The 16653-nt window shown below is 35.3% G+C and overlaps 2 protein-coding genes across 3 annotated transcripts; one reads left to right on the forward strand and one right to left on the reverse strand.

Moving 5' to 3' along the window:
* Positions 1 to 5099: 5099 nt before the first annotated feature.
* LOC112027038 (histone H2B) lies at positions 5100 to 5807 on the reverse strand. Its single transcript, XM_065775383.1, has one exon. It carries the CDS (start codon positions 5712 to 5714, stop codon positions 5268 to 5270), a length of 447 nt encoding a protein of 148 aa, XP_065631455.1. The 5' UTR covers positions 5715 to 5807; the 3' UTR covers positions 5100 to 5267.
* A 4874-nt stretch (positions 5808 to 10681) lies between these two features.
* On the forward strand, positions 10682 to 16299 carry LOC112027057 (D-ribulose kinase). 2 transcript variants are annotated; one of them, XM_024059727.2, is made up of 9 exons: positions 10682 to 10780; positions 11066 to 11286; positions 12159 to 12298; positions 12394 to 12646; positions 12754 to 12886; positions 13122 to 13210; positions 13646 to 13923; positions 15729 to 15798; positions 15913 to 16299. In XM_024059727.2, the coding sequence occupies exons 1-9, from the start codon at positions 10729 to 10731 to the stop codon at positions 16114 to 16116; spliced, it is 1440 nt and encodes a 479-aa protein (XP_023915495.2). In that variant the 5' UTR covers positions 10682 to 10728; the 3' UTR covers positions 16117 to 16299. The 2 variants fall into 2 exon arrangements, with proteins under 2 accessions (XP_023915495.2, XP_023915496.2); XM_024059728.2 differs by having other exon boundaries at positions 10692 to 10780; positions 12155 to 12298.
* The last annotated feature ends 354 nt before the right edge of the window (positions 16300 to 16653 follow it).

Here is a 16653-nt window from a genome sequence, read left to right on the forward strand (position 1 = left end):
ACGCGACCTAAAGAGATGGAGTCTATAGATGGACCAACTAACTGCCATATCTACCCCTCGTGAATTTAATATTGCCATGGATGTGATTGCTTAATTTTTTATTTATTTTTATAATGAATAATAAGGATGTGATTGCTTAAGATCACAACGAATCTGCACGTACTACCATTTGATCTTAAAATAATAAAGGAAAATTGTGGAGTTGGAGAACAGTGGTGGTATATTACTTATAATATGGATATTTCCAATCATAATTACCAACCGAGTCAATAGTCAATACTCATTAGTATTTACCAAGAAAAGTGGTAATAGGACCCCTCCTATCACACTTCACACTCAAAGTCATTCTTATATACTAGCTTGTTGGGTGTGAGTGTGATTCTTACTCTTAGCACAACATTAAGATTGAATGTGGTGATTGGAATCAATTAGTTTGTATTTTCTTTCATCTTTTTTATGCTAACAATATTTGAACTAATCAACCCTTGAATTACATAATATTTACATATTCGTTAACTATCTACAAAGTTATTTAAAAGTACAATTTTCATATATTTTAAAATTTTATTAAACATATTAGTTTTGGATTTTATGAAAATGTCATTCTTTTATTTTATTTTATTCAATTTAATAGTTAGAGAATAGAAGATTTAAACTCTCCATATATTTATTGGAATACTAAGAGATGTCAATTAATTGAACTATAAAATGCGCTTGGCAGGAAAATGTTATATAATTGTACTTTGAAAAAAAGTGAAACTTTCAACAACATTACATAAAATGACTAAGTTAAAAACGTTATAAGGAAATGGTTAAACAAAACTTACTTATAAGAGAAACAATGGACATAAGTTCGATCTGCTTAGGGGAGTAAGTTACTTAAAAGAAACCCTTCTAATTTACTAAATTGACCACCAAAATCATTAATCATTCCTTCATTTTGAGGGTGTAAATTTACTCGCAAAGGTCCCATTATTGAGCAAGGAGCACCATAAATAAATAGGTCATTTTGGTATTGGGCAATGTTCCAATTTTTGTTATTCTTACAGCTTAAGCAAGTTTTAGATCCTTCGTACAATATTGCCAAGCTAGCATAAATGGATATTAGTTATGGAATCCAATTGTTGATATAAGTTTGTTTGGTGTTATGTTTTGTGCTAAGTAGGCCCATTTGGCTCAGTTCTAAAAACCTAATCTGCATGAATAATTTGAGATTTGATTGGCAAATATCCAGTATTGTACCTGCAATGATAGTGCCACTCTCATATTTGGATTGCAAATGGAGATCATTGCTAGCGTTGTGCATGGGTGGAATTGGAAGGTTTTCAAACCCAAATCAAAATTGTTGGGACTTAGAAATTCACAACCCATTACATGTTTATACCCTTCCTACAATCTTGCCAAAAGTTATACATGACTATGAAACGTGACGTAAATATGATTAACTTCCTTGATATTAATTTCTTATGCTATAGTACTTGGCAAAAGAGAGCACGCAAAAGGGTATGAATATTGATATATCCCTAAGATGGAAGGGTATCTCTTATGTCAGGTTTATGGAGTAGAACTCACATGTCAGTAAGAGAAATGGAGCATAAGCCCAATGAATATGAAAATTTCACCCCTAAGATATAGTTTGCCCAAGACAGAGAAAAAAGTTGACCAGCAAATCAGATGGTATATACAACCTCCCTTTTAAGTTTTAACCAGTCCATTTTCATTACTTTAAACTTTATAAAGTATGAACCACCGATAATTGTCCAAACACCACCAAGATGATGCAGATTAAGGACCTTAAAATAGACATTGAAAAAGATGTAACATAACTGTGGGTCCTAAAGCAACATAATCCTACAAATAAGTTATAGTTTAACTTTAACTGAGCAACTACCATAAGAATAAAATTTAATAGGAGGAAAAAAAAAGATATGCAAAGGCGGCCTTTGCAGCTTATGTTCTTTGGTTTAACTTTTTTTCCTTGGCAAACCTCATATTCTATATCTGTTTTTTGCTGCTCCTCATATTCTATATCTGAAAGAGTACAAGTAAAGAATTCATATTCTCATTGACTTCTTTGAGGGCTTGATTGGCACATACCTTTATTTATGTGGTCCTAGACTATTTCAGTGGCTAGTGATGCTTGTGTGAGTTGTGACTGTGAGGAGAAGCCATTTAGCTGTCACCTCTGTTTTGTGCTGTTCCTGGCTCACGTGCAACTGGGACATGTATCATTTGCTTTGTGATTGTGGGTTCCATTCTAATAATATACACATTACTTTTTCTGGTCATGTTCAATATGTGCAGGCTTGAGCTGGTCCAGATGGACCAGAAATCACCGATGTTTTATGGGCTCGCACCTTGTGGGCCGAGTTAAAAGGTCTTTTAAATTCCTTTTTTTCTTTTTTCTTTTTTATTTTTTATAATAATCATAAATTTTATTATCACAAAAACTAGAAACACCAGCTAAGAAACAAAAACCTAACTTGTTCCAGAGCTAATATCACAAAAAACAAAAGGAGCAGTTCCAAGAATAAAACAACCTGAATACTTGTTTTTGAAAGATCAGGCAACCAAAATATGGGCTGCTTGATTTGCCTCCCTAGGAGTTCATTTACATTCTATTAATCCAAGTTGATAGAGAGGTTAGTATTAAATGAAAAAGGGTAATCCGAAAATTCCAAACTATTCTCCCTTACCCATGGGGAGAGGAAGGCACAGCATAGTCCAAGAAATATGTTTTCCCCAATTAGCTGTCCAACTGGCTTGTTTCTAAGATGATTCATGGGAGTAAGAGCCTTCCAAACACCGCCAGCTTGGTTAGTGTCTAGACTCCACAATTGATTGGTGTAGTAGTTTGGGCCAACAATAGAATACAGATGGGAGCCAATGTGTGCATGGTGCTGATGATGATGGATTGGGCTAAAGGGGGCGTGAATGCTCTTAAATTGAAATTTTCTAATTTAGTAATAGGTTTTTGAATCAATGAAACTCATACGATATATATATTAGAAAAATATTATGGGGTGAATACGAAATCAACTCTTAATGTGTCTACTTGAAAATGATATTAAAGTGGTGAGAATCCTTGAGTCCCACATAGGAAATGGTGAAGAATACGAGTTTATATGCTCATGGGTTGGACATTGGGTTGGATTTTAGACATCTGTGGATTGGGCTTTATTGTCAAAATAATAATACTAATTTTTTATTTTTTATTTATTTTTTGAGTCAGTAAGTCTATATACAATAGTTATTTCTGAAATAGTGTTTGTTCAGTAATGTATATATTCATAGTCCCTCATTCAAGAAAAAACTTTGGAAAAACTCTCCAAGAGATAAAATATTTTGTGCATTAGCATTTGAGTCAAAGAGAGAGAAAGAGACATAGATTAGTTCGTTGAGCACAAATATTGTGTGCTTCTTCTTTTTATCCTAGGAAGTAGACATCCGTAAATCTCAAAGTATCATAGATTATGTAAGGGACGAAATCTACTATAAGGAGATTGTCAAACACAAGACTTGATCTATAACATTTATCATTCATTCATTTGATCTGTGAGTTTTTTATTATATTGCAGATTTCTTTTTATATATACAATATATATTTATTGTTTTTGTTCATCACACCTTTTTTTTTTGGGTTATTACTTATAATTAGATCTTTGTGTTTTTCCTTTTTGTTTAATCACAAAAGTAAATTGTTGAAATATATCTAACAAGAATTTCAAGCAATGCTTGAACTCAATTAAGAGTATACTTTGTTAATAAGGAGATATTGTAATTATATTAAAAGAGTTAGTCTTACACTGAAAAAGAAAAGATGCAAGGTCACTCCATATAAAAAGAGTTGTGTAGCTTTGTTATTTTCGTATGAGAATTAGGAGAAAAGTTGTCTTGTGAGAGAGTTAAAATCTAAGCTTTGTCTTGTGTGAGAGTGTGAGGGCATCTCAAGGTGTATTATGTTTGGGATTAGTTTATGTTAAAGAATTTTTTGTGAGTTGATGTGTAGTTGTAATTCCTCTTATTAATAGTGGATTTTAGCCGGTGTTGTCACTGTTGTGTATGGATGTAGGCTTTTGGAGTTAATTGAACCACATTAATTTTATTTTTCGCAATGCTTTCTATTTATTTAGTGTGTATTTCGTAACAATACTAAATCATGCTCCCCAAAGCTGGTATCTCATGTGCCTCGCACATGAGAGATTTTTCCACTACTCACATAGAACTCCTCTCTCTCTCTCTCTCTCTCTCTTCACCAAAATACCAAGTTTTCCTTTTAATCCAAAGGGCACATGGAATCATGATTGGTTTACTATTCTATTGTAGCTGGAATCATGATTTTGTTAATTGTTTAGCTCTGGCTAATTATTGGCCTTGTATTGTTGGATTCTTACATGCATTCATTGTTGAGACTAATTTGCTTCAACTTTTAACACGCTGATATTGAATTGTTGGATTTTCATACGTACTAATTATCAAAACTATTCTGTTTCAGCTTTACATACCGCTAGACACATATAATCATGTATTATTTTACTACAGGATGTCGCTATATATTTCTCTACATCTGACTCATCATTGGACACGTATTAAAGAATTTGAAGTCCACTTATCATTTGTCTTCTTTGGGCCAACATCGAGTTTCAATCTCTACCCACAGAAATTTACCAGTCTATGGACCTCACAAGACATATTAGCCGACTGTTTTTATTAATCTGTGACTGTCTTTAAGAACTAACAGTTTCTGATTGATTAGTTTTGAAGGGAAAAAAAAAAAAAAAAAAAATCTGATTGGCTAAATTGCACAACCCAATTCCTAATTCTCTAGGCTGTTATAAATGCCAAATATTTCACAGATTGCATAGAGCTAATAAATATTACACTCTTGGTCCAATTTTGTTTGGTATAAAACGGGAAAAAAAAAAATATTGATAAAATCCCAAAGTTGTGACCTATATCTCTGACAAATTGATTTCGTTTTTCCCAATTTACTAATTCACATGTACATAACAAGAAAGATATAACCAATTTATAAAACTACGACGTTTTTAATTTAAAACAGTAACCAAAAAGAAGAGGAAAATCGAAGAACACAACAATTAAGAGAAAAGCTATCCGATTTCATTTCTACCATAGACATAATTTGGATCGAGAAATCCATAGTGTTCAATTACAAAAACCACATATTAAAAAAAAAAAAAAAAAAATTCATTCAACTACGAAACCCTAACCCTAACCCTAGTCACATATTGAAATTTCCTTCACTTTCAAGCGCTAGTAAACTTGGTCACCGCCTTGGTCCCCTCAGAGACGGCGTGCTTAGCGAGCTCACCAGGCAAGACCAAACGGACCGCGGTCTGGATCTCCCGAGAGGTGATGGTTGGCTTCTTGTTGTAGCGAGCCAATCGCGAGGCCTCCTGAGCGAGCTTCTCGAAGATGTCGTTGATGAAGCTGTTCATGATTCCCATGGCCTTGCTGGAGATCCCGATGTCTGGGTGAACTTGCTTCAACACCTTGAAGATGTAGATCTTGTAAGTCTCCACGCTCTTCTTCACGCGCTTCTTCTTCTTGTCTCCGGCGCCAGCTCCGCCTTCCTTTGGCAGCTTCTTCCCAGCCTTCGGCTTCTTCTCCGCCGGAGCCTTCTCGGCCACCGTCGATTTCTTCTCCTCCGCCGGCTTCTTCTCAGCGGGCTTCTTCTCAGCTTTGGGAGCCATTGAGAATTTTCTCGAAAAGTGAAAAAGGTAGGAAGGACTTTTGAATTGAGGACTGAATAAGCGGTGTGAGACTTATATTTTTTTGGGTGGTTGTGAAACGTTTATATAGAGAAGAGAGTTGGATTCCTATTGGATAATAGGGTCTTCACGCGGATCGGTGACGTGGAATGTGTTTTCGCCGTTAGATTGTTTGTGAAATTGACGGATGTGGCGCATTGCGGAGTTAGCGGGGTGTGGATCGATGACTTGGATAATTTTATGACCGTTGGATGGAGGATTTGAGAATTGACGGCTGAGATTATTACTTTAATTTCGTGAATTGTTTGGGTCGCGCGGGCACATCTTTGGTTTTTGGTCTTTGGGTATTTTTCAGTTTTCACAAATAAAACAAAATTAGCTTAAAGAACTTTGAACTGCAATTAACTGAGAGGCTATTTTGGAAAATAAAAAGTGAGAACAACCCTTGGCCACTGTATTATATAAATTTTAATGAATTCCAATTAATTGGACTATTAGATTGAAAAAATCATTTATTGTTTGTTGATGCTCAATTTTTTTTGGGAAGCCCAGTAGCAAGAAAAAGCTCAAACACTACGAACAAGGAAGAGTAGGTGGATGGTTAGAAAGACCATTAAGCCTGAATGGCAAGAACAATAGTTCACAAGCCCATGAAGTATATAAACAAGTCTTGTGGAAAGCAAATAGGCCTAAAGAAGCCTAGAAAGAGAAATAGAAAACCCTTGGGCATTATGTGATGTAGCAAAGTAAGTATGGGCCACAGCAGGCCTAAAGTACTGGAGTAAGAAAGTAAGGGGTTACTGGGAAGCCCATGAACCCCAAGGATGAGGAATAAGGCAATTAGGCCAGAGAAGCCCAAAGGAGTTAGTGAAAGCCCATGGGTACGAAGAATTAGAAATTAGGTCGATGATGCCCAAGGAAAGTAAATGGACCAAGGATGCTCAAGAAGAAAGAAATGGGACAAAAGAACCCATAAGCGATGAAATGGGCCAAGAAAAGCCCAAAATGGCATGGGTATGAAATCAATGACCATATTGAGTCATTAGGAGAAGAATAAGCAGCAGACCTAAAGAGATCCAACGAGCACAGGTTAAATAATATCACGGCAGGAACAACAAAAGGTTATGGCAGAAAATGGTAGTAGGATTCTAGAAAGAGCAAGAAATGGGCTCAATAAGGGAAAACCCATGACCGGGCAAAGCCCAACCCTTGGAGTAAAGCAAGCTGTAAGGAATAGAAATCAAAGAGCAATTCACGCCATAATGGGTCAAGGATGAGCAGCAGAACGCATAGATAAGCCTCCAGACCACAGCAGACGCATAAGTAGCGGACAAGTTTTGGACACACTCAGGAGTGGAGCACACGCAAGGCATAGACATCACTAGACAATACAAGAAATGATGGGTCATAGGTCAGAGGTAAGAGAGGGTATGGTCTGGCAGTGAGGAGAGGAGAAAGTCTATTATGGGGTTCCAGCTCAAGTTCTTTTGGGAGAAATGTCCTGCTGGGATGACGTACTACCTAAAAGAAGTAAGGATGAGCTGGAACCACTAGGTGCATGCCATGAGGGATAGGAAGAGAGAACACCCACACCGTGGCGAATAAGAATGCCACGGTAAGCAAGTAAAAAAATAATAATCTTCTTTGCCTGAGTGGCGCAACTAGCATAAGTGGTGGTGACTGGATAGCTGACAAACCAGTGGTGTTCAGCAAGGACACCCAGACCAGACAAAAGTAGTTAAGGGATAAAATGGTAAAAGCCAGTCATGGTAGGCAGTATATAAGAACCCTTGCCATGCACAGTAAGGGGGATCATCATCACAACAATAGTAATCACTACGAGAGAATCACAACATTACTAGATAGGTAAGCATTGAGAAAAGAAAGGGAAATGGAGAAAGAATTAGAAATAACAAAAAAAAAAAAAAAAAAAACAGAGAGCATAGAATGGCAAGCATGCACCAGTAGGCTAATCTCCTCTCTCCCTCTAAATGGTTTACTATCTGTCAGAGGCAAATGATTATTTAAAGCACAAGCCATTTAGGCTCATTCCTTCAGAGTGGGTAATTTCCATGGCAGGATCATCCTGTGAAGTTACTCACGTTGAGGAAGTGGTTTACTCCTTGGCCTTAGTCCTGTGACAGGACTAGATGCGGCAAACTAATTGTCTTTCTTCTTTTATCAATTACTGCTATTGTCTCTTCCCTTGTCCTTACTATTGCACTCGTAACGTGTTTTTTTCCCTTTGCTTTAATTTAAGATTTCTTACTTATTTCTACCCAACCATAATGTATTCCGTTATCATTGTTGTATTGCCTTTATCTACCATGGTTTCTCTGTAGCAACTCTGCTTGCCAGGGGCATATGACTAAAGTTTCGGCGAACAGGGCATGGTTTGTGCACAAGCTGGACCAAAGTGAGTTGCAATTGGGCCGATCCCAACTCTCTTATCCAGAACACTAGGGCATAGTACAACAGGAAGCAGCCAAGCCCAACATCTCAAAAAGGCCCACTGCACCGTTTAATAAAAATCTAGCACCAAAAAAATAAACAACCTATAATTGAATTTTATTTACATTGGAAAAAAAGACTATTAATGTCTTGATTTAATGATGAAAAATAATTATCATAACCCAATTTGACCTTGTTGGATTTAAAAATTCACAACTCATCACATATATTGATCATTCAACCTTCGTACAGTCTAGTCAAACTTATACATGTTCTCAAAGCTATGACAAAGACATGATTAACTCCCTTAGTGTCTGTTTGGGAATAAATTTTTGCTAAAAACTTTTTAGTTGAAAGCGTATTACTTGTGCTTTGAAAAAGTAATAAGATGTGGAAAAAAACGAGGTTTTAAAAAATAGTATATAAAGTTAAAAGCTAAGCTTATAAGATAATACAAAACTGACACTTAATGTTACTTTCTATGGAGAGCATAATAGAAGTGTCTAAATATTGACCATATCCCTAAGATATTGTCGATTTAGGTAACTCATATGAATGTGGTCAATTTGGGTAAATTGTATGAATGGAAGGAGAGGCTATGTTAGTTATGAATGCTCTATGAGGTTAGTAAGTTCGTATTAAATGAAGATGGGTAGTGCCAAAAATATTTGTGGTTATTATAACAATTTTGCTACGACCATAACTTTTGTCATAATGTTGATATGGTCGGTTGTGAGTGTGAGTGACTTGTCTATCACTTTGACAAGTACCTACTACTTTTCTTCACCACCCACAATCGACTACATTAAAATTGTAGCAAAAGTTGTCTCCATAGAATTTCTCTTATTCTAAACGCAATTGTGGTTAAATTGTCATTGTCTATAGCGAACAAACAGGGCTATCACAAAATGACCATTTTTTTAATTTTCATTTTTAAGACTAAAAGCACTAGCATTGGAGAGTGTAACACCCCCCAGTTGCTATTTTACAACCCAAAACCCACTTTATTTGGGTGTGTAAATTTAAAAAAAAATTGCAACCTATGAATAATAAGGTTGCATACATGCAACCTTACTAGTCATAGGTTGTAAAGAAATTAAAAAAAATTTTAATCTTGTGGTTGTGTGTGAAGAGAAAAAGAGAGTGGGAGGAAAAAGAGAGAGAATAATACTTTTTATTATTTTATTAAGTTGTATGTAAAAATAAAATCTGAGATGTAAAGTGAGTTGTAAAATAGATTGGTAAAATAGATAAAAAAGTGTTTAAGGGTGCAAAATATGTTTTTTTTTAATCCCCAGATGTTAGTGCTCTTAGCACAAAATTAGGTAACTCATATGGACCTTTCTTTATGGAACAAAAGCCTATGCTGTCAATTCTTGGAGAAGTCAAGAACCCCCAAACATTTTTCGTGTCTTAAAACCCTCAAGATGATTGCCTATAGGGGGGAATGGGAAAAATGTACAAAGCTCACTTTGTGTTCTACTTGATTCTTTGTCAATCACAAATTGCCACATATTTTCTTTTCTTTCCTTATATGTCCACTAATTTTTTCGAGTGGGTTCATTAAATTTTAAAATAGGAAAAAAATGACATATAGCAATTTTTGATTGTGGAGCGTAAAATTAGGAAAAATGATTTCTAATTTTTAAGAGAACTAAATAATGCTATTTATTGAGAATTGCAAATGAAGTGATGAGTTTAGTTTTTGAGAACATAACACTCCCTAAGTGAAGTTAGAGTTATAGATAGATAGTAGACAAAAGTGTTAGTGATCAAAAGACCTAAACTAAATACTCCCCAAGTGAAGTTAGAGTTATAGATAGATAGTCGACAAAAGTGTTAGTGATAAAAGTGGTGTGAAATCAATAAAATTACTGTCAAAATTCACAAAACTGAATTTACCTACCACCTCACCTCACACGTGTACACCACCTACAATCTACCATTTAAATTTTGTTTTTATTTATTTTTTTATTTTATTGATGACCCATGTTTAAAGTGATAGACCCCCCCCCCCCCCCAAAAAAAAAAAACTCAATTTCTTGGCTGAATTAGATTTTACAAATTAAAAAGTGTATAGTTTGCTATCTTATTTAAAATACACTTCTTAGGTGCTGTTTTTTAAGTTTCACTCTTAATATTCTATCATGTAACTATTTAGATAAAAAATATACTTATATTCTATAAGAAGAAAATCATATAATAGAAACTAAAGAGAAGAATTTAAAGAACAACATCAAAATACTGTACCTAAATCTTACCATTTTAAATAAAATAGTAGTTGTTGATATCTTTTTTGTGATGCAAGCGAAGCCCAATTTTTTTTTTTGGACCCAATTCATGCATTTCATCTTATTTTATTTTCTTTTGCATGGCCCAAGCTTAAATGTAAGCTAAGCCCAATGATTGTGAATCAATAGTGATCCAAGCATCTCAAGTGTGAAAATAATATTAAACTTACTTCTAACAACGACACCGTTTCGTTGTTTTCTCCTTCCTTATCTATCCTTATTCCTTGGGGAGAGGAAGGCACAGTGCAAGAGATATGCTTTCCTCAATTAACCATCCTTTGCTCTGCCCTTCGTTACCAAAACATGGTACCTCTCTTTCCCAACATAGTGTTTATCATATAATAATAATCTATATTCTAGTTTTTGTATGACTTTCACTCTTTGCTAAATTTAGCTTAATTTTCATTATTTAGCTACAATTATGACCACCAAAATCATTATCTAGTCACAACCTGAACACACAGTTATGGGTTTTTTGTTGTTGTTGAAATTAGTTGCTGCTCTGCTGAAGATATAAATTCAAATTGCTGCAATGAAGTGCCACTTGTTTAGTTTTTAAGGTGTTAAACATATATGATATTGATGTGTCAGGATATTGTAGTTCGAGAACTAGGATATGTAGTATTGTGAGGAAAAAAAGAGCAAGAACAATGGTTTTTGCAAGCAATGAAGGTAACTCAGAAGTGGGTGTTCAAGTTGGCGAGCGGCTTTATCTTGGGTTGGACTTTGGGACTTCTGGTGCTAGGTTTGCACTCATCGACAAGGGAGGGACAATTCACGCCCAAGGGAAGAGAGAATATCCGCTATATAAGGTATAATTGTTTGTTGGAATTTTAGGAGTTATGCTAGATATACTACAAAAACGTAATTCTTATGTTTCTTTACTATGTTGTTGAAGTGGCACCAACCAATCACATTTATTGTCTCGTCAATTTGTAAGCTTTTTGTAAAAGTTGGTATTAGCTTTAGTATTTGCCTTCATATTGAGCAATGCTAGGGATAATCTTTTTCACAACTTATTTCACAATTTGTTGAGATGATAAGTTGTGATTGGTACAACATTGCATTTATATGGACCCACTATTGACACCATTTTTATTGTGCTTCAGTTACATGTCATGTAGTTTTATATCACTTATTGATATTCATACAGTGAGCAGTGTGCAATGTGCTTGGCTAAAAGTCTAGTCCCATGTTAGATTGTTTCTGGGGTCTTAGTCCCAGTTAATTGCATTTGTTGGACGGTGAAACTTTTATGTACAAATGGACAGTCTAACACCATCCTTTGTGAAAGTGAGCACAAATGCATGTTTGTGAGTACATTTAGCAATCAAAATTTTGAGTATTAGTGTGTGTGAAGTTGAGTGCCTCAGCATCTAGACTGCACAATATCGGTCATGGTAGTGTCCTTAACATTTGGATGAATTTTTTATTACAGAATAAAATGGTCTTAGATGTTTAGTAATGAGGACCAAGTAATTTGTTGGATAAAATTTTATGCCAGATGTTGTCTATGCAATATGAATTTAGCATACAAGTTGCATATATTAATGAAGCTTCCTACAGCTAGAATTTCTTGTCATAATAGCATAGATTTTAGAGAAGATCATAATGTTATTTTTACTACTGCAACAACATTCATTGCCTAGGTAAATTGAGAATCTTGTTTCTGTTGTCTAGAAAGAGAAAAGAAACAGTGGACTGGGCGCGTTCTTGGAAACAGACACTTTTCTTGCTACTTGAAGATGTTCCATTTCATCTTCGCCAAATTATTGCTTCCATTTCTATTGATGGGACTTCTGCAACTACCATGATTATAGACAGGTGGATACCTTACTGATTAGTCCCCTATCATTGCGTTGTTCTCTTTTTCCATGTCAAGATGCATTTGAAGTAGGCATCTGAATTTGGTACTGCAGCACAACAGGAGAACCATTATGGAGACCTCTCCTCTACAATGAGAGTTGTTCTGATGCTTTGCCAGTAGTAAAGTCTATTGCTCCTGAAAACCATACAGTTTGCTCTGGGTCCTCAACTCTGTGCAAGCTTGTCTCATGGTGGAACAGTGTTGATTCAAATAAAGAATCTGCAGCATTGTTGCATCAAGCAGATTGGTTACTGTGGCTTCTTCATGGAAATCTTCGAGTGACTGATTACAATAATGCTTTGAAGGTATTTGGATGAATTCTTTCCAATTTGGACCTTCTACCTCTACCACTTGTCAATAATCAAATTTCTGTGTTGGAAATTTTATTTTGATTGTTCTTTATCTTTCAAAGGTTGGCTATGATCCTGAACTTGACTCTTATCCACTGTGGCTGCTCTCTCAGCCGTATTCTCAACTTTTACCTTCTGTTAAAGCTCCTGGAACTCCAATTAGTGTCCTAAAAGAAGACATTAGAACACAATATGGTAAGTCTTCAGTCCTTTTTAGTAGCCTGGTAATGAAGGCTATACAACATTGTACTTTTCTTTTTAAGGCACAATTTTTATCTACAAGTATCAATTAGAAACTTGGTGAAATTGTTATTTTCTTGGAACTAACAATTTAGGTAATAAATTTCATTTGAAGAATGTGACTTTATATAAAAAAAATGTCCATTAGAAGATTTCATGTAATTCAATTTTACAAAATACATCTATGCAGGTTTTGCAAAAGATTGTGCTGTATGCACAGGAACCACTGATAGTATAGCTGCCTTTCTTGCAGCTCGTGCAACAAAACCAGGGAAAGCTGTGAGATATCTGCTAGAATTACCTTTCTCCTTTATTCAGTAAGGAAATTGTAACACATGTTTAGGCTTGCCATACAGTCAGGATTCTACGGGTACAACTCATGACCCGTACCATATCTCTCTAGACCTGCAACTAAAACATGACATTCTCTTAAAAAAGAAGTCATTTCCCAGGAAATAAATTTGAATGATGGCTGTCATTGAATCAGACAAAGTTTTTCCATTTCATTGTTTTAAACTTTGCATTTAGTTCAGCATTTTGAAGCCAAGTGGTAACTCACTCTGTTGCAGGCATTGCATTTCACAGTGCTATTATTCTGTCTGTACAGATGTTGAATCTACTATTTTCCTAAGAATTTTTTTGGGCTTTATAATGATGCAATTAAGCTGTTATCTGAAATTTTCATGAATTTTACGTTTGTAATATTGTATTTAGGTCACTTCTTTGGGTTCAACACTTGCTATAAAACTTCTGAGCACCAGTAGGGTTGATGATGCCCGATATGGAGTGTATAGTCATCGTCTTGATGATAAGTGGCTTGTTGGAGGAGCTTCAAATACTGGCGGAGCTGTTCTTCGACAAATATTTACTGATGAGCTGTTGGAGAACTTGAGTGAACAGATTAATCCCATGAAGACCTCTCCACTAGATTTCTACCCTCTCCCAACAGTTGGAGAGAGATTTCCCATAGCAGATCCAAAAATGGTCCCTAGGTAATAAGTATTTTTCTAACTTCTTGGTGAAGCCTTAGAAGAGTAATCTGAAAACTAATAGAATCTCATATTGATATCCTAATACTTTTTATATATGCATGAATATTTACTTTTAAGAAGCATACTCTAATAATTTGCAGATTAATGTATTTGCATTATTGCAAGTTTTGACTAACAGCACAGTATGTTCAGATTAATTTGTGACTACGCCAAGGTTCATGGTAGGAAATATGAATCAAAAGCTGCAACTTGAAAGGCCAGGAAAATATTCACAAAATTAAGAAACCTACTTGGAGCTTGGTCATCTTTCATTTAAGATTTGATACTTCTTATTCTTCTCTCTCTCTCGCTCTCTCTCTCTCTCTTATTTTTATATATATATATATATATATTTTTTTTTTTGAGAATTTATATGTCATATTCTTGGTAAACATGTTTGGGAGTCACTGCCCTCCTCCCTTCTCATGACTTTGGCAGATATTGGATAACTAAATCTTGCTTTTGAGTATAATCTGGCTGAAAATAAAAAGATGTAGGCATGTAGCTGAGAGAAGACATCTGAATCTGGTGATTTCTGCATTCTAATTCATTAAGTTTATGGATTTTTGTCTGCATTAAAGGAACCATAGCCAGTAGGCTTAAAGCAAGGGGGCATTTTCTGCTTGATTTTACCAGGGTGTGAAATGCAAAATATTAACATGGGGAAAAAGAAGACAAATTGGCTTAAGGTCTTCTGTTTGTATTGATTTTTTGGTGTTCTACCATTATTTTTGAGAACATTTGCATGTCCTGATTATAGGTAAATTTCTGTTGTTTTTAGTGTAATTTAGAAGGTCCTTAGTTTCACATGATCTTTCAAAAAATGAAGTATGACAGATAGTAACCTGATCAAAAGTAGAAATAATATTGTCTATTTGTTTGAGATGAGGTCTCTTACTGAAATAACCACCCAAATTGCATAGGCTTTATTACACATTTATTTAAAAAGATCAAAGATTTTTCAGCTCCTAGTTCAACATTTGTACGGCCATGCCAGATGAGATTTTTTTTTGATGACATAGGAGAACTTCACTTAGATTAGTTGCACGTCGCAAAGCATACTGTACAACAATCCTCATTGTTAATCAAATTCCTACGGGCAACTAACCCTACCCGCCAGAACCAGTTACTGGGTAATCCGGGGACTTTTCACCCCTGATGGGCTAAATAGTTTATCCTCATGCCCAGAAGGCACCAGATGAGATTTTTGAGTGTTACTTGAGTAATTGTTAGCTGTGGCTGTGGGAAATACCTTTATTTTCCCTTTTTGGTAATTAAGTAATCCTTTTAATGATATGATTCAGATTTGACAAATTGGACTTTGTTATTATAATATAATTCCAGAATGCCACAACTAACAAGTAGAGGGGATATGTTTCTACATCTAAGTATTTATATCCTGTTTTGAATGTGTTTAGAATAATAATAGGCATACATGAGTGAACTTGAATTACTTGGCAGTTCAGTAGGACGCAGTGTTATATTGATTTGTTAATTTCTATGTTGTAAATGAGATATGTCAGTTGTGGGACACTTGAAACAATAAACAACGAAGATAGTCAATTGATTATTGAATGTTACTGTCCCATGGTCTGTCCATTGATGTGATGCAGTTAGACATTGATCTGTTTTGGGAAAGCTGAGATGACCCTCCAGAGCTTTCCCTGCCAGATCCAGTACACGCACACTAGCACAGATTCATCTCTTTGTGCATAAAGCAAGCTCCTGAATTTAGGTCGATTGAATTAGTTCTCATTTTTGTGCAGGTTACACCCTCGACCAGAAAGTGATGTTGAGTACTTGCATGGGATTTTAGAATCAATTGCACGTATTGAGGTATGAGGACTCCCTTCTACTTGTTTTAACTTTCTTGCATATTGGTAAAGAGGAAACATGTAATCTTCAACTAGAAATTAATGACATGGACGTGTATCATTATATAATATTCAGGCAAAGGCTTATGGCTTACTGAAGGATCTAGGAGCAACCCAAGTTGAAGAAGTGTTCACGGCTGGAGGTGGTGCAAAAAATGAGAAATGGACGAAGATTCGAGAGAGGGTACTTGGTTTGCCTGTGAGTCGTGCAATTCAAACAGAGGCTGCTTATGGAGCTGCTTTATTGGCATTGAAGGGTGCCCAACAATGTGCCAGGTAGATGGCAATGGAGTGAAGGCAACAGAGGAGAAACCCAACATTAAGTGATGATCCTTATTAAGTTGTTTATTGCTCGTGTAAACATTGCTTCTGGCAAATAGCACCGGTTTATGATATCATGATGGATTTACATTGTCGTGATCAAATCTCATATTTATTGAGCATAAATTTGCACCATTTTTCTTGAGACAAACTCATATAAAAAGGAAAAAGGAAAAATGTTACAAGTTTTTTTCTTCTTAAAATTTCATATTAAAATAGGTGGAAAAATATTTATTTTTGGATATAAGGGAAGGGTATAATTTACATCCTCATCTTCAACTTTTTTCCATTATGGACACACATCATACTATACAATTATATGGAGACTAGAGATTCTATTTTTCTTACAACAAGCAGGATAAGGTATTCAAATCAAAGTTTTCTTTATGCGCACATTCTACAGTTCACATAAGTTGGCTTGGGGGTTGTTAAGTGTAGAGGGAAACTTTTGGAGCCATGGGACCCCTCCTCCTCCAGGTTTTGCTAAGATCAACTT

Source organism: Quercus suber, unplaced genomic scaffold (genome assembly GCF_002906115.3).
Source record: "Quercus suber isolate HL8 unplaced genomic scaffold, Cork oak 2.0 scaffold_110, whole genome shotgun sequence".
NCBI classification, from domain to species: Eukaryota; Viridiplantae; Streptophyta; class Magnoliopsida; order Fagales; family Fagaceae; genus Quercus; species Quercus suber.

Coding starts and splice junctions, on each gene's coding strand:
- LOC112027038 (XM_065775383.1), bottom strand. CDS start 5,714: ATGGCTCCCAAAGCTGAGAAGAAGCCCGCTGAGAAGAAGCCGGCGGAG.
- LOC112027057 (XM_024059727.2), top strand. CDS start 10,729: ATGCTTTCCTCAATTAACCATCCTTTGCTCTGCCCTTCGTTACCAAAA. Junction 12,647..12,753: donor ATTACAATAATGCTTTGAAG/GTATTTGGATGA, acceptor TATCTTTCAAAG/GTTGGCTATGATCCTGAACT. Junction 13,924..15,728: donor GATCCAAAAATGGTCCCTAG/GTAATAAGTATT, acceptor ATTTTTGTGCAG/GTTACACCCTCGACCAGAAA.